Below are 22,893 nucleotides of genomic sequence, written 5' to 3' on the forward strand. Positions count from 1 at the left end.
GGTAGCGGCAGGCAGGCATGGCTCTGGAGCTGGGATCTCACAACTGATCCACAAGCACAAGGCAGGGAGTGAGACTGAGGATAGCATGGGATTTAAAAACCTCAAAGCTTCACCCCACCCTTACCTCCCCACCCCCATGACACAACTCCTCCAACAATGACCTCACCTCCTAATTCTTCCTAAACAGTCCACCAACTGGGAACCAAACACTCAAATGTATGAGTACATGGGGTCCATTCTTACTCAAACCATCACAAATACTTTGATCCATTTATAAAAATCAGTTCCCAGTGCAGAAGTACCATCTCTGAATCTACTTAAACCCCTGGGCAGGGCTGCCCACCGAAACCCCTGTTCTTCCTCACCCTCTGACACCCAGTGCCCACTGCAAAGGAGACCCCTACTTTTCTTGTTTTTACTTGGGCCAGATGGTTCAACTTTCTAACTCTCCCTTTAGTTTTTAATTTATAGGACTTTAATCACTCATACAAAAATGGATTTTGGAGTCTTTGCAAGGCTTCCTCATAAACACAACTTAAAAAGTGAAGGCGGGACTTCTCTCCCTACAGGTTTGGATGTAATGGGGGGCTGTGTGTGTGTGTGTGTGCGTGTGACCAGTGGTGCGCATGACCCTGGCCCTGCTCCGTCCAGTCTGCATGCTTCATATGGGATAGTGCTTGCAAATGAAGACACAGCAGGAACCAGGCTGCCAACAGGAAGGAGGCACATGGGTTTACTTAAAAGAAAGGGAGTGGTAGAGGCTGTGCTTGGCAGACAACACGTGGGGTGCATCACCCTGATCTGGGAACGGAGAGTTTGATGTGAGTTTGTTCGGGTTTTTTGTTTTTTTTGTTTTTTGGGGTTTTTTTTTGGTTTTTCGAGACAGGGTTTCTCTGTGTAGCTTTGCGCCTTTCCTGGAACTCACTTGGTAGCCCAGGCTGGCCTCGAACTCACAGAGATCCGCCTGGCTCTGCCTCCCGAGTGCTGGGATTAAAGGCGTGTGCCACCACCGTCCGGCTGAGTTTGTTCTGTTTTTAAATGCTGGCAACTAAGGCAAGTGGAGCAGACCCACAGAACATGGGCTTGCTCTGATGGCCACTTCACTGTCTGCTCTACCGGAGAGAAAGTGTCTGCTAACTTTATGAATACTGCTCCCCAGACTTCTCTCCATCTCATAGATAGACAAGAGCTAAGGGTAGAGCCAATGTAAGAATGCCTCCCCACCCTGTACGAAGCCCTAGCCCATCCCCAGCATTTCCAGAAAACAAATGCAATGGCATAGTAATACCAATAAAAATTTTCCAAGAACATTTTTCTTCACCTTTCTCTTCCTGAACCCCTCTACCAGTGGGAGGAGGACCTCCATGTCTGTTCTGGGGCTCTTGCAACCCTTCTTGGTCCTTGTGTGAGTAGAGTCTACCCTCCTGCCCGTACATCTCCCAGGCTGTACTTTTTAATGCAGTGAGTCTGCAGTATTCAACTTGATGTTCTCTGTACCTAAAAGTGATGCCCAATAAAGTCCTACAAACCACAAAAAAGACAACTCCTAAGCCTACACTCACACCCACCAACGGGAACAGCATTTACATATGTCCCATCTTCAGAGGAGGGACATCAGCCTATGTGAACCTTGATTATTGTTAAACAAAACACACCAAAAACCAAAACATAGACTAAGTTCCTAAAATACGACAGTTATCTCTTCAAGTGAATACTGGAATACCTGGATGTCTTACAGCAGTAAGAAGGGACATGGGACCTGAAGAGCCCATCACACAATAGGGCCAACATCAACAAACATTCAGAACTCAGAGGGCTCAGTCATGCACGCTTTCCCTTTTCTCCTGACTACCAGGGAGACTATGGCTTTCACAGACTCGCAGCAGGCCCCTTGCTCACCCCAGCAATGATTAAGTGTGATGATATGTACAAAGACTTTCTGCTGATTCCTCAACTCCATGGTTCACGATACTGAATGATCTTGTTTCCAGAACAATCTTCTCTATATTAACACCTCGGCAACTAAGTTGAGACCAAATTTGTTTTTCCTGCTGCTTCAAATCACTGGTTAACATTACCAAAAGAAATTTCTATACTTCCCAAATGTTTATGTTCTTATTACATTAGCAGTATACACACACTGAGAGACTAATCATAACAAGCCTTCGAAGCTGTGCAGGCCTGTGCCTGGTCGGGTACGTGTCCACTAGAGCAGCGTGACTAGGTGGTGACTAATACTCACAGCTCCCCTGCAGCCCACACAATGTTTACATTTGCTTAAGTGCTTACTGGTAAAACCTTCAGTAAATTTGAAAAATGTCTTCTGTAAGTCTCTATAATACTTAGGCTAAACCCTGCTCTTTAAGTTATAATGCCAACTAAACAATCCATTCATTTCATTCCAAAACTCAATCTTTATCATTCATTTTCAAGACAAGTATGGCTGACCCCGATTCCAAGGGTTTCCATTTATCCTGTCCAAATAACCTTCCTCTCAGCTCTTATCAGGCAATCTCCCCTGCTTACAGCCCACACCTAAGCTTACACATCATGGATCACCCTCATCTGATCCATTAACTTGGAAAAACTAATGTTGACATCTATTATTTTTGTCAGCATCACCAAGCTGGAAAATGGAAAATTCAAAGGAGATGCAATCAAAATAAGATGCCTTTCAAAGGAACAGGAAGAAAGGCTTAGTCTAGGTCCCCTGGCCAGGAGGCATGCAATGTCCACTCTGTCTTTTTCTGTGTCTGCTATGACTTCTCAGAGACCTTCCTGTTCACTCCAATTTATTAATTTCATTTAGCAAGTACTCTGGGGCTGCTCAGGCCTGTCTGCTAAGCAATGTGTACATCTAATTTTCTGACCCACTTTATAAAGCCTTCAGCATCAAACAAACAAAATACACCAGGCTGTTAACACCACAGGTAATCAACACATTCTTGGTAAGTGGAATAAAAGGGAGAATTCCAGCCGGGCGGTGGTGGCGCACGCCTTTAATCCCAGCACTCGGGAGGCAGAGCCAGGCGGATCTCTGTGAGTTCGAGGCCAGCCTGGGCTACCAAGTGAGTTCCAGGAAAGGCGCAAAGCTACACAGAGAAACCCTGTCTCGAAAAATAAAAAAAATAAAAATAAAAAAAATAAAAAAAAAGGGAGAATTCCTAAACATTTGGAAGAAACAATAGGCCTTGATGACATTAGGAAATATGAATTTAACAGGGCAGACCAGCGGCAGGGGCCATCACTGAACTACCATTCAGACAGGCACATTGGAAATTTAAACTGGAAACTTCCAAGTTTGAAGATAGTAGATTACAAGTGTCTACATCTCTCTGCACTCTTGAAAAAACAAAGAACAACGAAACAATGCTGAGGAAGACCTGTCAGATGGAGGAGAGAGAGGGGAGAGGAGGCAAGTCTCCACCTCCTAGGCAAAACAAATGCAATTACTTCTAAATTTAAGAATCTTCAGCCAAGTGTGGTGGAGCATGGCTTTAATTCCAATACTTGGGAGGCAGAGACTGGTGGATCTCTGAGTCTGAAGCCAGCCTGGTGTGCAAAGTGAGTTCTAGGACAGTCAGGGCTATACAGCCTCAAAAAACCAAAACCAACCAACCAACCAAACAAACCCCCTTCAAGTCTTGAGTATAAAACAGTGACTGGATTTGATGCAAGCATGTGCTGAGGGGGGAGAGGTGGAATGCAGCTTCAAAGTTATCGTGTGGAACCAGGGCCTGAGGTGAACGTCAGACCAAGCATAAGCTGAAGTTAGGCTCAAGCTTCCTAGGCACAGGCAGCCTCAGTGTCCCCTGCCCATCTCTAATGTTTAACTGCCATTGTTTGCTTTTCTGCTGCCCCAGGAGTCTGGATCGGGGTGAACTACCAGGCTCATACTTGAGCTACCAAGGTTTTTCTCGTGAAGGTGATGCTTTGTACTTGGAGAACTGAACTGAACTGAGGATTGAGGGCTAGGGCTGAGATGGTCATTTTGAGGATGCATGAATTTAAGTGAGAAAGGGATGCAGAGGGTTGGTATTTGGAGAGCAAAATGCAGTGTGATGCAGAGAAAAGCAGAGGTGGCTGGAGACTAGAGGTCAGCTGCAACCAGCAAGTGCTAAGGGGGGATGCTCTGTCCGAGGAGGAGAAACAGGAGTCACTGCATGCAGCCGGCAGAAGTCTGTATAGGAGAGAAGACCCACACGTCCAAGTGCTAAGCCAGAAAAGAAACCCCAGGGGTGGCATGGTTGGCAGAGTCCAGGGTGAGTCTGGGCAGAGTGACCTGCTCTCAGCAGCACTGGGCAGAACTTGGAGGACTGTTAAGTTCCAACAACTCCTCCAACAGCTCCTGGGCACTGTAGCTCTAATCTGCTGTAGACAACTGCTTGTTCCTATCCTCCTAGAAATGGAAATAAATCTTGGGAAAAAAACACTGGGGCTCTTCACTTCAAACCACTCTTCCAGGTACCTCTGAACTCCTAAATTCATCTTATCCGATTAGGACCAGTGTGCAAGGAGATGGGCACCTAAGTGGGTGGGGTAGTTCAAGGACACTGGACACTACTGGTGAGAATAGGAAAACAGAGTCCCACAGACCTTGGAAGCAAACCACCTCTTAACTTTGTACATGACAAACTCCAATCGCCAACAGAAGCGGTCCATCTGAAGCAGGGATCCCATGTTCCCAGAGGAACAGCTGCAGCGCTTTGGCTCCAGCAGGGCTCCGATCATGGAGATGACAGGAGGTTAAGACAGCTCCATTATGAACCCCTGGAGCACTTCTCCGCAGACTTCCTCCCAGGCAGATGCACGAGCTCGTTAGCCAAGAGCACTGTGGCTCTGGGAGGCTTCACGTGCATCTGGGACACATCCTGAGTGACATGCTCATAGTCACATGGTGGCCCCCATGCCACTGAAGAGCCTGATAAATAATTCTGACACAATGGCCCCAGAGTTGAAGGAAAAAGCAGAAAGCCACAGGGTCAAGTGTTTCCACAGGAAAGACATAGAAGCTGTAAAGATGTTTCTAAGTACCTGTGTTATTGCGAGGCACCACAGGCCCAGGAAAGCTACTCAGGGGCAAAGAACCATGTCTGTACGTCTTAGGCTGAGTTCAGGCGCCCTTTCTTCCACTAGTGCAGAAAATGGAAGCACTATTTTCCAAATGGGGTAAGATGAACAATCGCTTTTCAAAAAAGTCTTTTTCAATTGTAAGTGATAGCTGAGTAATAAAGGAAGTGGCTTCTCTGGTGCCAGGAAACCCAGGGTCGAGCGTATGCTGAACACACACTGTACGGCTCAGCTAGAGCTCGAACCGGCATTTTCTTGTATTAACTGTATTGTAAATATTTTGTTTTGCAATATGGTCAGTGTGTAGGCCAGGGTGCCTTCATGTCTGTGATCTTCCCACTTAGCCTTGTGAACCACCGGGATCCCAGGCACGGGCTACCATGCCTGACTGCAATTGCCATTTTATACAGGTCACTGGCAGATAATTGAAACGGAAGTACTGCCTCTGTCCTTTGCTTGGAAAGGTGAGACAAAGAATATCATTTTTAAGTTTTATTCTCATTAGACTGTATTGTAGCTCTATTTCCCTCTTTGATTCTAATAAAAAAATACAGAAAATTTCCACTTTTAAAATATAAAGAGTATGTTTTCATTATTTTAAAAGGTAATAAATTAACTTACTATTCCTTACTTATCAGCTGTATCCAGTACCAACCTTTCCCCTTGGAAACAAGCTGTCCAAAAGGCAGCACATTATAAGGACTGGCGAGCAGCATGTGGGCTGCCAAGGCTGCCTCAGGCCTGGACCCACTTTAATCATGAAGCATGTGGAGCCCAGTCCCACAATGGTTTCAGTTTATGTAGGTCAGGCGAAATGTACTAGACTCTAAATTATCCTTTAAAATCCCCTAAAGTCATCCATAAAGGACACATAAAGTTATGTCCACACAAGTCTAGGGAACAATGGCTGTGCTTACTAAAGTCGGAGATTGGCCTAGTGAAGCTGCAGGTGGAGAAAAGCAAAGGCTGAGGGGCTTAGCACTCAAAGCATATGGCCAGCAGAAGGCCTGCAGAGAGGAAGGTTGCCTGTGGACTCCCTCCAGCCTTCAGGTCCAGCTCCAAGCGCTGAAGAAGAGCTAGTCTTTGGCTTGGCGGTGGTCTGAGGACTAGGCTCCACACTAGATCCACAAGGTCTCTACAATTATGTTCTAATTCTTCTTGGCTCCTCCACCTTATGGATGACCTGAGACCTGGAGGTAAACATGCCAGATGTGACAGAAGTAGAGTGCAGGACCATGTCAGAAAGAAGGGGTGCTCCTCAGTGAACAGGCGTTGAAGACAGGCTGAAAAGAGAGGGGGCTGAGGCAGGGAGGCGGGGTGGGAAGAGTCCATCTGCAGAGACACGAGGTTCACACAGTAGGCAGAGGCTTGGAAGGCAGACGCCAGTCACCCTCCCATCCGTCTAGTCAGAGACGCAGACAGCTCAACATTACAACTCAGTCCCCTCTGGCCTTCCTGTCATTAAGGTCCTCTGGGACTTGTAACAGGTCTCCATTTTTTCCCCTCACCCCCAAGGGGTTGTTTCAGTGGCTACTTGGCCCCAGTGTCCCACACTTCCCAGGTCACAGCGAATCTAAATCAGCTCTTGCCATGGTTTCTTCTAATTTCATCTCATATCACCCTGTTCCTTGTTCCTTAGCGGATACATCTGCTTTACCCTGCCCATTATGTCCAGTACTGTTGTTGCTTAACACTCCACAAATCGGAATTCTATTGGATTGTCAAGGTGCACTTCTCTTACTTGTTTCTAAAACACTTAAAATTCCATTTATTCATACACTTGTCATTCGTTATTTGTTATGTATGTATGTATGTATACGTGCCACAGTGTGCTGGTGGGGGTTAGAGGATGACTTGTGGGAATCAGTTCTCCCTGTTTACCATGCGGAACCAGGGGACTGAACTAAGGGGTCATGCTTGGCAGCAAGCACCTTTGCCCGCTTTACCATCCCACATGCTCACCCTCCTCTAATCTTAACGCTCATGTATTCACTCTTTACTCCCGATCTTCTTAGGGCTTTGGCAGTCTGTGTCATTTTTGTGTGCTTGCCTGACCGAAATGTTAGGAAATCAAGAATTATCTAGACTGCTGTATTTCCATGGCATGGGAGACATTTCTGTTCTCTATTGCCTGTCCATCTCTGTCCACATGTTTGCACATCTGCTCATCATTGCTGTGCTGGTGTGCTCGTTAGTTTTAATATACTTCATGTAAGCTAGAGTCCTTTGGGAAGAAGGACTCTTAATTGAGAAGATACTTTCATAGACTGGCCTGTAGGCAAGTCTGTGGGGCACTGTCTGATTAATAATTGATGTGGGAGGGCCCAGCTCACTGTGAGTGGTGCCACGCCTGGGCTGGTGGTCCTGGGTTGTCTACAAAAGCGGGCTGAGCAAGCCACGAGGAGCAAGCCAGTAAGCAGTGTTCTCCCATGGCCTCTGCATCCATTCCTGCCTTGAGTTCCTGCCCAGATGGAGGGATGTAGTGTGAGCTGCACGTGTAAGATGAAATAAGGCCCTTCCTCTAAAAGTTGTTTTAGGTCATGGTGTTTTATCGCAGCCATAGAATTCCCAATGAAGACAACCACCACGGCACGTGGCCGCACGTGATCTGCTCTGTATCTGTCGCCTGTGTTCACTGGCCTGTCACACTGTGGTCTCACAGTGTAGTAGAAAGGCCCTGACAGCAGCACAACACAGCCTCCAGCCTCTGAGACAGGGTTCCCAGGCCACCGCAGGCACAGCCGGCATGACTGACAGACAGGAGAGTGTGGCATGGGAGTGAGGGCAATGAAGACCAGAGAACACAGCACTCAGGATGGGGCTGGAGGCCTGCAGGGAAGGTCACGAAGACCTCGTGGAACACGGTCAAGAAACAAAACATTTTCCTAATTACACTGTGTAAAAAGGTTTTCGGCCAGAACCAACGTGATCATTTAAGTAAGATGCATCTGCCAGCTGAGTGGAAGCAAGATAAAAGGAGAATAAAGGCAGGGAAGGCAGCCAGGCTGCTGAGCAACCTGCACCGACCTGAAGGTGGCCCTCGGTCAAAGCCATGGGCAACAGGCCAGACTCCAGGACAGTCTAGGAGGCTGAAAGGCCAGGAAATAGTAAACAATAAAGAGGGGGTACCAGAAAGGCCAAGGTTGCCTCCAGTCACCTGGTTTTAGAACACAAATGAAGAAATGTAAGGAAAAGGGGGAGATGGGGACACACAGCCTGCGACACCTGCAGGGCACCCAACAGGGATCTCCAAAGCCTCTGGGCTCAGAACAGGGATCCACACTAGAAGAATAAACAGGGTGGATGGGACAAGAGAAGAGGGAGATCTTGTGTTTGGGCTAGATACTCCTTTGTGTGTTTACATATCACCTAGAATTGGTCTCTATGTAGTATCTGGCACATTCTATAAGACACTTAAGAAACTAGTGTCTTGTAAAACACAGAACTGTTACCTTGGTCATCACTGCCCTCAGAGTCTACAACAGTGCCTGTCTGGTAAGTGCATTAAACAAACAAACAAACAAACAAACAAACAAACCACAACAACAAAACCAAACCATTTTCTGGGGATCCTCCATGGAAGGGGAAATATACTGTTATAAAGGGGTAAATGGGAAATTAGGAGGATTAAATGGGGAAGAAGATGGGAGGGCAGAGTAGAGGAGGAAATATGGAGAGGGAGAACTAACACTAAAGGCCTTTGGAAAACCATACTGAAACGTACTGCTGTAGAAGCTTCCTAAAATATATACATGTATAAATAGAATTTAAATGGCCTTAACATATAATGGGGAAGACAAAGTCCAGACTAGACACATTATACTACCAAGTAAAACCCTCTGTACCATTAATGAGTTACATCTTTCTGAGTCTTTGGCCAAAGGAGTCCCAACAGAACCCCCCAAACTCTAAACTGCCCATGTTATTGGTTACCCTCTACAACCTGTGGGGAAGACCCCACTGCTGAAGACACCACTTACTTATGGCCTGGAACATGAAGAAATCTAGCTGGTACTCAACTGGAAGCTTCCCCTGTACTGACTAACATTGTTCATAGTGCTGGAAGGTTCCATACATGCTACTGGAGGAGGACAGCAATCATCAGTCTCACCCAGCGGCGAACCCTGAGAGCTCCATCAGTGGCCTGCCCGCAAGGTATTGAGACAACAGTGGCACAAACATATGGGGTTAGCCAACCTTTTTGATTGGACTTGAGGCTCACTGTATGAGTGAACTCATATCTGATACTGTTAATGAGGCCAAGAACCTGACACTAGATAGGTGGTGGGACATAGGGGAAAACTTACCATAATTATTCGACTAAATGGACACAACAATACAACAAGTTTCAGGATGAATAAGTCAATGAATGTTCTAAAATGTAGAAGAGGGTTAGTTATGATTTACCTGATCTGTCCACGAACCAGAGGCCTGTTTTTTGTTCTATTCATGTTCGAGTCAAATGGCACCTCAAAAAACTGTAAAAAGAAAGAGAAGAACCCAGAAAGTATTAAAAACCATTCAAAACAATTTTGCTTCGGTATTGAAGCTTTTCCATGGTAAACTTTGCCCTCTTCCCTTCTTTTTTGGTGGTGGTCATGCTCCTGGAGATAAGACCCAGGACCTCCCACCCATCATGAAGATGTCCCTGCTTCTCATCTCAATTTTGATACCATCAATTAATACTTTGTCATTTCTTAGAGAAAAATTCTCTGTGAGAGATGAATTATTTTAAAAATGAACTGTCAAGAATATGTATTTTTCCATTCTCTTTGAAAACTGTTCGCTAAATACACAGTTACAATCACTAAAGCCACTGTTCCAGGTTTAAAGCAGTAGTATCCTTCACACTTCAGAGTCCTTCACACACCCCATCAGAACTGGGCTACTAGATCAGGAGTAATTAAGTGCCCAGGGAAAGAGCCGAGGCGAGACTATGACTTTGGACCTCTTGCTCTGCCCGGCCCAGGTTGGATTTCATGTGTTACAATATGGCCATGATCATAAAGCTTGTAGTGTCCCAGCCTAGACAACACATTCAACAACCTCCCATATACTAAGGTGCAAAATTGCTGTTTACCTGTCAAAGGCAATGCCCAAGAAATTGTTATGACTCATTTTCCAAACCCCCGATAAACTGTATAAACAGGTTCTATAATTTGTTAACAGTGCCAACTTCTTTAGGGGTATAACAGTAATCCAAAATCTGATCAGGCTAAAGAAAATCTCTGACTAAATGGGCTGGAGGCAAATCAGTAGAAGAAACAGTAATTCAATAGAAGTTAGTCTATCTCCTGCCATGTTCCTTAAGTAACTCTGGGAGCTGCTCCCACAATGACTTAATGGTCAAATCATATTAGTGTGATAAGGGCTCTGAAAATACTAACATGAATAAATCTAATTAATGCTGCTTACTCAGTGTTTCCAAAACTTATTTGAGCATGAAATCTTTTTTTCAAGAAAAACACGTCTAATACATTTCAGAACTGTCGTCTGCTTTGAGTCGTCTATTTCAGTGATAGGAGTCACTTGAACATGTGCGTGCAGACTGTAGCTCCAAACGCTGGGCTCCGCACTCTAAGCTCTACACAGATCAGAGGACAATCCTGCCACTGAGGGCAGTGTAGGAAGGGCTGGGTACTTACAGGAGCCACCTGACAAGCACCTACTGACAAGCACACATGTCTCAGTGTGCTTTCTATTACTGTGATGAAACACCACAACCAAAAACAACTTGGGAAGGAAAGGGTTTATTTTAGCTTACAACTCTTTATGGAGGAAAAGGAACCCGGACGCAGGAACCCATGGAGGGATGTTGCTTACTAGCTTGCTTCCCACGGCTTGTTCAATCTGCTTTCCTAAACTACACAGGACCACCAGCCCAGGGGTGACACTACCTACAGCACACTGCCCCCCGCCCCAACATCAATAATCCAAATGCCTTATAGACTTGCCTACAGGAAATCTGATGGGAGCATTTCTCAACTGAGGTTCCTCTTCCTGAATAACACTAGTTTGTGCTGGGTGGACCAAAAAACAAACAAACAAACAAAAAACCAAAAACCTCAAATTCTTTAAAAGTTCAGCCTCTCTAATATCTCTTTAAAATCCAAAGTCTCTCAAGTGTTCCTGTAAACTCCAAACTGAGTTACATACTTCTTACTCTAAGAAGGAATAACCAGGACATGGTTACAAACAAATCAAATGAAAACCAATCTCCAACAGTATAAATTAAATCCTGCAGCTCAATGTCTTGCATCTGGGATTCACTCATAATGTTCTGGGCTCCAAAAGGCTTGGGCAGCTCGCCCCCCTCAGGCTCTGCCATCCTTAGCACACAAAGCTTGTCTCATGGGCCCAGGCCAGCTCCATACCATACCAGCCACTGTCCTTGGCAGTCTTCCCATAGTTCTGTTGTCTGCCATGTGCCCAGGTCTCCACAGGCTGCACCTGCATCAGCAACCTCTTCTGGGACACTGACCTTGCTACACAGTGTCAAGCCTCAATTTCTCTCCATGACCCCCTCAATCCTAGTGTTTCCACTGCAACTCAGGCTGCACCTTTACCAGCAGCCTCTCTTGGCCTCTCACAGGTCCAAGTCTCCGCCACTGTCCATGACCCCTTCTTGCCTTCGAAACCCACCACCTGGCAGACCAAGTTTCGCTGCCAACATGAGATGCAGCCTGTCCCTCCTTCCCATACTGTCCGTGTGCTGAACTTGAGAAAATACCCCAGGAGATTTCACCTCAACGATGCTTGTCTCTTATATTCAAAGCTGATTTTTCAGCCCAGCTAATCACCATTTACTGTCCCAATAAAGCAAAGGTTTCATTGCCACAAATTCTTAGTTAACAATCTCAACAACAGTCTTGATAGTCTTTGCCTCCTCCTGAAATATCTCATCAATATTCAGATCTTCTGAGTTCCCACAAGAGCTGATTAAGCTCTGAGCACTCAATGGCCTTTCCAGCCCAAAGCTCCAAACACTTCCACCATCCTCCCCAAAGTCCCACGGTCAGGTCTGTTACAGCAATACTCTACTGGTACAAATTTCTGTCTTAGTTTGCTTTCTATTGCTGAGATCAAACACCACTGGCCAAAAACAGCTTATAGAGGAAAAGGTTTATTTCATTTTCCAGCTCTTGGTTTATCCTCCACCACTGAGGGAAGCTGAGGCAGGAACTCAAGTCAGCAACCTGGAGACAGGAAATGAAGTACAGACCATAGAGGAACACTGATTCCTGGCTTGCTCCCCTGGCTCTTGCTAAGCTTTCTTTCTTATAAACACCCAGGGGTACTGCTTAGGGAGGGCACCATCTCCAATGGGTGGGACCCTCTCGAATCAATAATTAATCAATAAAATTCTTTACAGACTTGCCTAGAGGCCAATCTGATGGGGGCATTTTCTCAACGGAGGTTCATCTTTGAGATAACTCTAGCTATTGTTAAGATGACAAAAAACAACCAGGACACACACATTAAGAATCAAGCAAAGGCCAGGTGGTGGTGGTGCACGCCTTTAATCTCAGCACTTGGGAGGCAGAGGGAGCTGGAGCTCTATGAGTTTGAGGCCAGCCTGGTCTAAAGAGTTCCAGGACAGCCAACGCTACACAGAGAAATCTTGTCTCAAAAAACCAAAAAAGAATCGTGCAAAATTGTATTCTGAGCTAGGAATCTCATTAGGAAATCTAGAAAGTCCCACAGTCTTTAAAAATTCAAACATTTTAAAAGTTCAGTCTCTTTAAAATATCTGACATCTCTTTAAAAATCCAGTCTCAAGTGTTGGTTCCTGGCTTGCTTCTCACAGCTTACTCACTCTAAGTTACACAGTATCAAGAAGACAAAAGGCTTGAAGACAACGGAAAACATCCAAAGACAAAGAACGGTTTTCTCTTTTGGGGGAGACAGTAGTACCTTTGTGTGGTGAATGTACGAACATAAATGATATTTTGCTTTGCTCTATTTGCATCTGAGTGTCATGCTCAGAGGGATGAACTATGACAGTTCCGTTTCCTGTCAGTTTGCCTATACTGGAACTCCGTTGCTCCAAGTCTCTTCTTGCATAGCTGTAGGTTAGAGACTGCTACAGGGCTTGAGTGAGACTTAGAACCATGTTGATTCGGAAAGCCGGCATGGTGTCAGGTGCTATTTGTAGCTCACACTCAGTTGTGGATCTGCTGGCCAAACTGTTGGTTTCCAGCAGCACCAGGCTGCAGCTTCTTCAGCTCCTGCCAGATCTGCTCAGGCTGCGGCTGGTTTCTGAGTTCTTCCAGCTTCTGAAGATCTTGGGCCAACTTTGTTTGCTGCGCTCTGGCAAAATGTACCAGTTCTTCTGCAGGTCACCTAGAGCATCAATGGCAGATGCTTGTAAGAGTTCAGATGGTCCAGTTTGACCTCACTCGTCACTATGTTCCAGACTCCATGCTTCTCCTCCACTCCTCTGCTTATGGACCCAGCACCATACACAAGCAAAATAGTCCTACATGATCTGATCAACACTCAGGTTGCAGAAGAGCCGATCCCTATGTATCCCTTATTTTACTCATAGTGGGTCTGACATTCTGATCAAATTATCATTGGCCCGGGTGTCTGCCCTTGTTTTCAACATAGCTACTATTTTAATGTGCTTGACTTGGAACTGAAGAGGTGATTTAGTGGTTAAGTAAATGTACTGGTCTTGCAGAGGACCAAAGTTCAAACCTTAGCACCTGTATCAAATGGCTCACAACCACCTGGCTCTATGGGGCTGATACTTTCGACCTCCATAGGTACTGCATATACCATGCACATACATGTAATTAAAAAATGTTTTAAAGAGTTTTTGACTTTTCATTACTTATTAATCCAAGTGGCAGACTTCTTGAGATGTGAATATAAAATTAAATGTTAAAGAGAAACAGGATAATTCTATGCAAATGAGTACTCAACGCACATTCAATGAGCCATCAGTGCAAATAATGGTTATAAGCACAGACTGTTATATTCGGTCAAAACTGATGGATAATTTGTAAGCTTTAACAATGCTCTGCCTATCAGAACCCACATTCCATATAGAATTAGCTGAAGTTGCATGTTAAAAGGTTCTATTGTAAATGTTCATATCACCCCCCCCTTCCAAATTTTCAAATACATTCTTTAGGCATTTGAAATGTTTTCTCTTTTTGAAACTGAAATATGTATATTAATTTCATTCCATGGGACTAATGAGGATTTCAATCACAAATTATGTTACGTAAATGTATGTAAGGTATTATTCTAACATGATACAGAAACTGGTGGTATTTTGGGGACCTGAGCTCTGTGCATGGGTGTATACACATGTGTTCGCTCATAATGCAGGAATTTTCACAAACCAGTTCATCTGGAGAGGGAAGATGGAATGGTTTCTATATTTTTGAGGAGTCAGCCATCCAAAGATGACAACTGGGTCCAGAAAGAAGCAGGGAACTCCATGAAGGCTGCAATTTCTCAGGACAGGCAACATCTGGGCAGGAATTCCATGCTAACCAAGTCTGAGGGTTTATTTCAGCGAAGGCATGCCACCCCTTCAGCACACGAAGGGATCGGAACTCAAACTGCTTGATTCTGTTTTCCATGCATTTCCTAGAGTGTCCTTCAGTTAAGTCGCTGCTCTGGTTTAGATATTCACAGCAGAGTCTGTTCAGATGGAAGTTTACACGCTTTCGCAGTCAGACTGTAGACCTGACATACAGCAGCCGCTGTCTACTCATGTTTCCCTGGGCTTTATAACTTTTTGTCTATAATGTTACCATTTAACTTGGCTTTAACTATTTCTGAAGCAGTCAACTTGAATTCTTGAAACTTGTGTTGAATATAATAAGACAAATGTGACATAAACGCTCAGAACGTACAGTTTTCTTGACACCCAAGGGAGACTGGTTTCAAGATGCTATGGATATGAGTCCCATATATGGAATGGGAAGTATGGCATACGAGGATGGTCCCACTCCCACCCGCTCTATGTCACCACCAGATTTCTTGCTCCACCCACCACAACGTAAATGCTGTAGAAGTGGCTGCTGCACCGTTTGGCTCCACCAGAGGAACAGGGAGAAGCTCGCTGACTCAGCACACGCACAGCTCCTGTAGCCCAACATCTCTGACTTGGAGGCTTAGATTTATGGACCATGCAATAAAAAACAATGAGATGAACTGTAACCAGGAGAGTTCAAAGCACATCGAGAATGACACGTTGGAGAGAGCACACTCCAGACAGCTGCACGGGTCTCCCAGGGTCTAGTACTGGGCCTGAGATGCTCCGGATTTGTGTGGCCACAGGATCAGTCACTGTGTTGGGAAGTGAGGTGAAGTGACTGGTCCCGAGAGCTTCTCTGACCTGAACGGGACCAGCAGAGACGCTTTCCCTGGGACAGTACCAGGCAGTGAGTGCCCAGGGAAACAGGACCGGCTCGTTTCCACTGCCAGTGGCCACAGAATGACAGGCAGGAAAAATAAAATGAGAGGAGAGACCAATGTGGATTCCAGGGAGCAGTGATCTGCAAGGCCCTCACCTCTCCCTTCTCCAGGTTAACTGAAAGCTTCCTGTGTCTGCACGCCGGTGTCCTGGGAGCAGGAGGAAGGAGAATTCCAGACGTTGGAGCAATGGCTGCCTCCCTTTCCCTCGCAGCAAACAACTTACCTTCTGTCTAGTTAAATTCTCAGAAGGTTTTCCTTCTCAGTCTGTGCCCCCGCAATTCCCCAACCCCAGTAGAAATCCACCAATCGCTTGGTCATTTTTCATTTTGAACTTTTCCTTTCGTCCTCAAGCTCATGTGCTTCCTTGTCACACCCCTTGGCCATAGGCTCCCTGACCTCCAGGAACCCCAAGATTAGCTGTAGTGCTCACACTCCTGGAGTGAACAGCAGGAGAAACAAAAGTCAGCCTAGCTGAGAGGACAGGGGCCTTGCTGGCTCTTGCACCTTGTGTAAGTTGCTCACAGGAATGGCAGATTCACCTTCAGATGATGTCAGCCATCACTGTTGTGGCTCAAGTCTGCTTTCTTTAGTCCTGCATGTAGACTCAGTCTAGGAAGCAGGAAGTAGGCGCCAGTGCTCTCTGCCTCCCATCTCAGTATCTCAAACAGGAAGTGGAGTCCCTGCTCACCTCAAGACAAAGGTTCAGAACCAACAGGCAGGCCCTGGGAACTATCCTCCAAGCACAGGGAGGGTGCTGGTGGAAACAAAGTGACTTCTGCTCCCACTCAAACCACAAGTGCTAATTTCTATACAGTAAAGAAAAAGTTCAAAGCGCTAGGCAGAGGGGTACCTTAAAGCTATTTATAATATACTGTAAAGCTAATAACCAAATCATTTGGTTTTGTGTGCACTATACCTACAAAATCTCTTGCCTCCAGGAGGAAGCATCTGATGGGTTTCAGTACATTTCTAAGAATGTTTACGCTGTAATCCGTTTGGGGGTCAACAGGTCTAGAGCAGTAAAGGCACCATTTCATCTTCTTGCAGTTGCACAATGATAACTATTAGAAGTCGATAGTGATGTTCGTGTGTTTCTATTACACCATGGTTTCACATTAGTGCTGAACTTCTGTTAATCTACACAGTTGATGCTCAGAGACAAAATACACTTACTAACCTTTCTCAGAGATAACACATCCTATGGTATTCCTGAACCTTGTGAGTAGAAATCACATAGACACAGAATAAGACAGAAATACAGCTTGGTCCAACTGAAAAAGCATTTGGCTACAATTACCTATTTGGCTATGATTAATAATATCCTACACGTAAGAGAGACCTTTATTCTGGAGACGTTTGTAAGCCTGACTAGGGAAAGTATCCAACTAGAGAACAGAACAACTCTTCTCCCCTGCACTAACATTCCTTCGAAGGGCCACAGGAGAACAGAGCCTGGAGCCTGCTGGAGTTTAGAGCTTGTTTCTCCATCCATCTTCTCAAAAGCTGTCAATGTGTGTTTGTCATTCCAATCTAGCTCACAGCTTTTTACAGCCCGAGATAATATCTCCATCAATCTTGGACCAGATTAAAAGGGATGTTAAAAAAAAAAAAAAGTTCAGGGAGGGGCACCTTGCCCAGCAGGACCCACATACCATTTCTTCTTACAAGCCAGTTAGGATGCCCAGTCAGCCCTCACTCTTCCCTTGTTACCAATGTCCTACTGGTCTACCTCCAGTAAACAAACTAAGATTCATTCCCATTATGTTTTTTTCCCCCCACCAGGAATTTGAAATAGCAAATGTGGGCAATCTGGCATTTATTGAAAGTGGCTTTCACGCAAATGGTCACTGGGTAGTGTTCTGGGAACAGGTCATATGGGTCATCTCTCATGAAAGCTTCATCTTCGAAATAAATAAACAAATAAATAAATAAAAAAGGTAACCTGGCCCATATTAAAGGCCAAGTACTGTGTCCTAGAGTAAAAGCAGCAGCGAGACAGCCCAGCCTATGCCTAGCTCCCAGAGCCTCTGCTACAAAGTGACCTTTTGTTCCTGCCAGGGGGAATCTCAATTTGTAAACACTGCTTTCAGACAAAAGATGGAAAGAAATGGAAATATTTATAATACCTGTCTCTGAGTAGTGAGAGAGGATGATTTATTACTCTTATCTTTTCTATTTTTCAGTGTCTATAAAGACCATGCATTTTCTATTTCGGGAAAAGAAAGGTAACTGAAAATAAACCCAGGCCAGGTGTGGTGGTGCACATCTTTAATTCCAGCCTTGCAGGGTATCAGGGAGACAGCAAGTTAGAACTACCCTGACTGCATGACCAAACCCTGTCTTAAAACTCAAATCAAACATTCCTACCAAACTGATCCGACACCTAGACAGCTCCTCTCTAGGTTAAACAAATAAAATAATTACTAAGCTCATCTAATACAAAACCAGCATGAAGGGAAACCTAGTCAGTCATTGCCTGTTCTTCCCTCCGAGTCACATAAGACCAAACTGGTCTCAACTAAGTCAAATACAGTCACCATCCCGTCCCCAGGGTGCTCCATGGGCTCAGCCCTCCTAGCCACTCGCCTGCTACCACTCTCTCCCCAACTCTGCCCCCTTTCAGGACCCCTGCTTCCTTTTGTTATGCAGGCAACAGTCAGCAATCTTTCTAGAAGCAAAGCAGGACATGTTGTTTTCCAGCATAAAACCCTCTGCCCTGTCCACCACCCAGGGAGTGAAGTGAATACTCCAATGCGGCTGTCCAAGGTCTCACCCGCCATCCACATCTCGGGACTCGTTTGTCTCTACCTCCTACCTCCTACCTCCTATGTGGCACTTTCTAAGCAACCCACCAGTTCTTCAAAGGCAGGCCACACTTTCAGCAGTACACACACCATGTCCCTGCCAGTGGGGACCCGCTTACCCACTGTAGGGCTGGTTAGATTTCCCTAGAGTCCACATTCTGAGCTGTGACTGTGCAGGAGCACTTCACTGGAAAAAGCTGCCACACGGGGGATCACCATTCTAAGAGCACTTGCCAACGTCCACTGGGTCCTCACTGCTCACTGGCAACAGCATTACCTCTCCACTCAAGTCGGGTGCTCCAGCCTGTAAGGAGGTCTTTCATCACTCCCCAGCCACACTCAGGCACCTGCTGCTTTTCTTTTTCCTCACCTCCAACCTAGTCAGGGCCTTCTGTTACCGAGCACTGCCCTCTAACAGGACAAACTCCTTTTCCAACTCTTACCCTACCAGCATGTGTAACCTCCTCTCCGAGGCTGGTGCCCCTGTCGGAGCTGGCACTCCCGTTTCCTACCTTCCAGGAAACTCAGTGCATCGACGATCCCTTCAGCATTTTTAGTCTGTGTCTTTCAGCAATGGATTATTTGCCTGCACCTCTAAATGAGCTCAACTGTCCCCAGCCCAACCCCACCCCCCCACCCCGCCCCCGGGCTTCCCTTCCAAAGGCATCATCTACTTCAGCACAAGGTGAACTCTTGAGAGAGGGGGAATGAGTGGAGTTCACATCTCAGCATGTTTCGTCAATGGGGGAGTTCAAGGTTAGTTAAGAGCCTTCTAAAATCTCTAAGAAAGCTCTAAGGAATTTCCATTCAAACAGCTGCCAAAGGCTGTAATTCCTCAAAGTCTATTCTTAAAATAGTCAAGTCCAAAGGCTGTTTTGAAAAGTAAATAAATGCGCCAAAGTCTACTCAAAGTCGGTGGCACCAACAGAGACTGCAAAATAAAACAAAACAAAAAACCCTCAACTTTAAAAGACTAGAAAAATGATCAATTAGTACTACTCCAGTTGTAATTTAATATAGACATAAGACCTGAATAATTAATAAAATCCTTGCAGAGCTCTCTGCAACTGTGACACCACACAGGCATCTTATGCATGGTAACAGGATTAAACAACAGAACAACATTTTGACTCTGAATTGGCTCCCTAAAACACAAAACATTTAGATGTCATCACTAAATGAAGGAAAGCGATCACATAAGCTGTACAATGAAATCGGCCAGCCTGTGGAGGTTCAAATGCTGCCGTCACACACATCTGGCCACAGTGGGTGCGGTGGGAGGCTAGAGAAATCATTAAGCAACCCGAGAACTCCCAAACAAAGACACTGTAAAATTCTGTACTATAAAGCAAAGGAAACACTTAATCCCCCAGGAGCTGCAGTATGTATTTCAACTGGGTTATCCCTTCCCGTGGAAGGACACGGCGATACACCAAAACCTGAGCGACACTGGATCTCCACCGCGGCGTGCATGTGGCCCAAAGCCAGCTTGCCTCGCTCTCCTGGCACCTGTTGCCTAATCATCTGGGAGAGATTATTCTAGGCAGCAGCAGAGGAGGGGCAGAAGGAGGAAGGGGAGGGGCAGAAGGAGGGAGGAGCTGGAGAGGGAAAATGAAAGTCTTTCTTCTATCAGCAAATACTGTGCTCCACACTGACCTTCTGAAAGGTAATTACATTTGCTTTCTATAAACTGCCCCAAACATTACAGTCTATTTTTTGACCTCAGAGCCCACGAAGCTGTAGAGGGAAATGACCTGGTTATTAGGAGACACCAACATTTTACTATATTCCTCATACGCCTGAGAGGCTGTCCTGGGGCAATCATATCACATTTCAACCTCGACAAAATTTCTCTGCTATCCATTTCCTCCACAATACTGAAATATTCCTTTCCCAACCCCCTAAAAGTATTTTGAAATAACTACAATATATGTTTAAAGAGCAAGCAGTTTCAAGAGTGTATTATAAAATGTGTTTCCTTGTGAATCTTAGTGGAAAACTACAATAGTAAACAAAAGCAGCAAATATTCACTTGAAATAGTAAATAAAAATAAAATAATACTTGCATTAAAGGAGAAAAGAAAATATGAGGCTTTTCTGAATGTCTAGGAGGCAGAGGGCAGTCACTGACGGCAATACTCTACCAGGTTTTAAAAACCACCCCTGTCCTGGGTTCCCTGAATCTGCCTTCGCTGTGGCTGGTAAGTTGAGTACATATGAGTGGTGTGCTGGGCTGCCCATGTGTGAGAACGGGGTGGCAGTTCCTACTGAAAGATGTGGGAAAGCTGGAAATTCCTACCATCGGGCAAGATATTTGTCATGCACGATGGGTAGGAATGCTGGGTAATTGCCCAGAACCCTCAAAGTTTAAGCACACCATAGCCTTTTTTCTCAGAGGCCACAGAGAATCCTTCGATGAGTGTGAGGTTGTCCTGGAGAGCACCGAGTGTATTGACCACCTCACCGAGAGGCCTGCGCACCGCAGCACGGCCAATCTACCAGGGCAAAGCATGAATCTACACCAAGTATTTCCAAGCCTTGTGCTAACAGTAAATGGTGCAAATGTTTGCTTTGTTTCCAATATGTGGATAAAAACAAAACATTAGGTGTTGCTAGGAAGGATTAAGCCATGATAAGGACCCAAGTTCACAATCAGTTTTTCAATGATTCCTTAACTTTAAGTAAGTTTTAACTCAGCTTAACAAAACGGCATATTAGGAATTTATTTCCAAGTTTCTGCTAAACAGCAATTTAACTCTGTAAAACAGACACACAGTTTTAAGATTTGTTTTTATAAGTATGAGTGCATTGCCTGTATGTGTAAGTGTACCATGCATAAGTGTCCATGGAGTCCAGAAGAGGGCGTCAGAAACCAGGGAACTGGAGTTACGGATGGCTGTGGGGCTTGGAACTGAACCCACGTCCTTTGCAAGAGCAGCAAGCACTCAAGTATTGAGTCATCTCTCTATACCCCAGGTAAACATGTTAAAATGCCCATAAAGTATGTATGACGGCAGTTTTTATTAGTATGACCCTCTGGAGAGCTTATGTAGGTTGTATTTGGTCATCAAATCCCAATATTAACAGAATCACAATAGGTTTCATATTTCTCTGTTACCTATCTGATACAATTCTTTTTTTTTTTTTTTTTTTTTTTTTTTTTTTTTGAGACAGGGTTTCTCTGTGTAGCCCTGGCTGTCCTGGAACTCACTCTGTAGACCAGGCTGGCCTCTGCCTCCCAAGTGCTAGAATTAAAGGTGTGTGCCACCACTACCCAGTCTCCCACACAATTCTTAAGATACAAGCAATAGATATGGTGTTCCTTCTTAGGCATCTGTGTAAAATGGGAACCAAATTTCATGACAAATACAAATTAAAGGTGAAAATAAGGTAAGATCTGTGTCATCACTAAATATGGTTTTTATTAATAGATAAATGTCTTTTGAATTATTATTTTAATTTTTGAGAAATGAATTTAGTCCTCTGAAGGGGTGCACCATTTCCGGAGGGACTACAACAGGCAGTGTACAGAGTTGATGGAGCAAGCCTCCATTCCGTCTGCCTGCTCCAAAAATCCATTTATACAGTCCTCAAAGAGAGGCCGTCTAAGACATTAAACTTATTAAACCAGATACTAGATCTTAGCTAACGGGCCAGGAAGCAATTATTATTTCGAATTGTGAATACTGGGTTTCAGTTAACTGGAAGATGCCCCTTGGTCCCAGCTGGAGGTTGAACCTGGAGCCTTGTGCATTCTCTAGATAAATACTCTACCAAAAAGCTATGTGCACAGTCTGCTTTTAACTTTTATTTTAAGACAGGCTCTCAGAAGTGACTCAGGCTGGTCTTGAAGTTGCCCTTTAGCCCAAGCAGACCTTGAAAGCCGAATCCCCCTGTGTTTCTCTTCCCATGTACCTGGGATTACAGGCCCGCACCACCAGGCCCAGCTGGGAAATATGGTTTTCTAAGATAGCCCTTGTTTCTTTACTTCCCTGTAGTGAGGGAACATTGAAGGAGAGAAGGCTAGATATAACAAGAAGGTTTATTAAAATAAGAAATGATAAAAAGCTGACCCCAAAGTTACATGTTAAATGATATCTAATACCAAACAATACAGATAAAACATTTTGAAACATATGGAAGTACATTTACATCAGAGACTTTACTTTAGAAACATCACATGAGCTGCAAGGCTTATTCTGATGGAATCTTATACATATATATTTACTTTAAAAAATAATCTTAACGCTTGGAGGCAAAGACAGGCAAATCTCTTTGAGTCTCAGGCCAGGCAGGGCTACATGATGAGAATCTGCCTCATAAACAAAATGAAACAAAAGAAAACTGTAGTCACATTTTATTTATTTCTCTGTGTGCATTTGTGGGCACATGCATGCCATGGCACATGTGTGGCAGTACCACGTGGGTTTCTGAGATCAAACTCAGGTCATCAGGCTTGGTGGAAGGTGTCTTTTACCCATGAAGCCATGTCATAGGCCCTGAAATCCTATACTTAAAAATCTTCCATGTTGGGGGCTGGTGAGATGGCTCAGAGGTTAAGAGCACTGACTGTTCTTCCAAA

The 22,893-nt window shown here is 44.9% G+C and overlaps 1 protein-coding gene and 1 pseudogene across 1 annotated transcript in view; both read right to left on the minus strand.

Annotated features, from left to right (window-relative positions):
- Positions 1–22,893, minus strand: part of LOC131917216 (protoheme IX farnesyltransferase, mitochondrial) — a 117,795-nt gene that overhangs the window by 21,644 nt on the left and 73,258 nt on the right. The window contains exon 5 of the mRNA XM_059270915.1: positions 9,478–9,548. Coding sequence (XP_059126898.1) covers positions 9,478–9,548 — 71 coding nt within the window. The remainder of the gene's footprint in view (positions 1–9,477; positions 9,549–22,893) is intronic.
- LOC131918186 (U2 spliceosomal RNA) lies at positions 21,798–21,976 on the minus strand (annotated as a pseudogene).

The sequence above is a fragment of the Peromyscus eremicus genome, chromosome 8a, assembly GCF_949786415.1.
Source record: "Peromyscus eremicus chromosome 8a, PerEre_H2_v1, whole genome shotgun sequence".
NCBI classification, from domain to species: Eukaryota; Metazoa; Chordata; class Mammalia; order Rodentia; family Cricetidae; genus Peromyscus; species Peromyscus eremicus.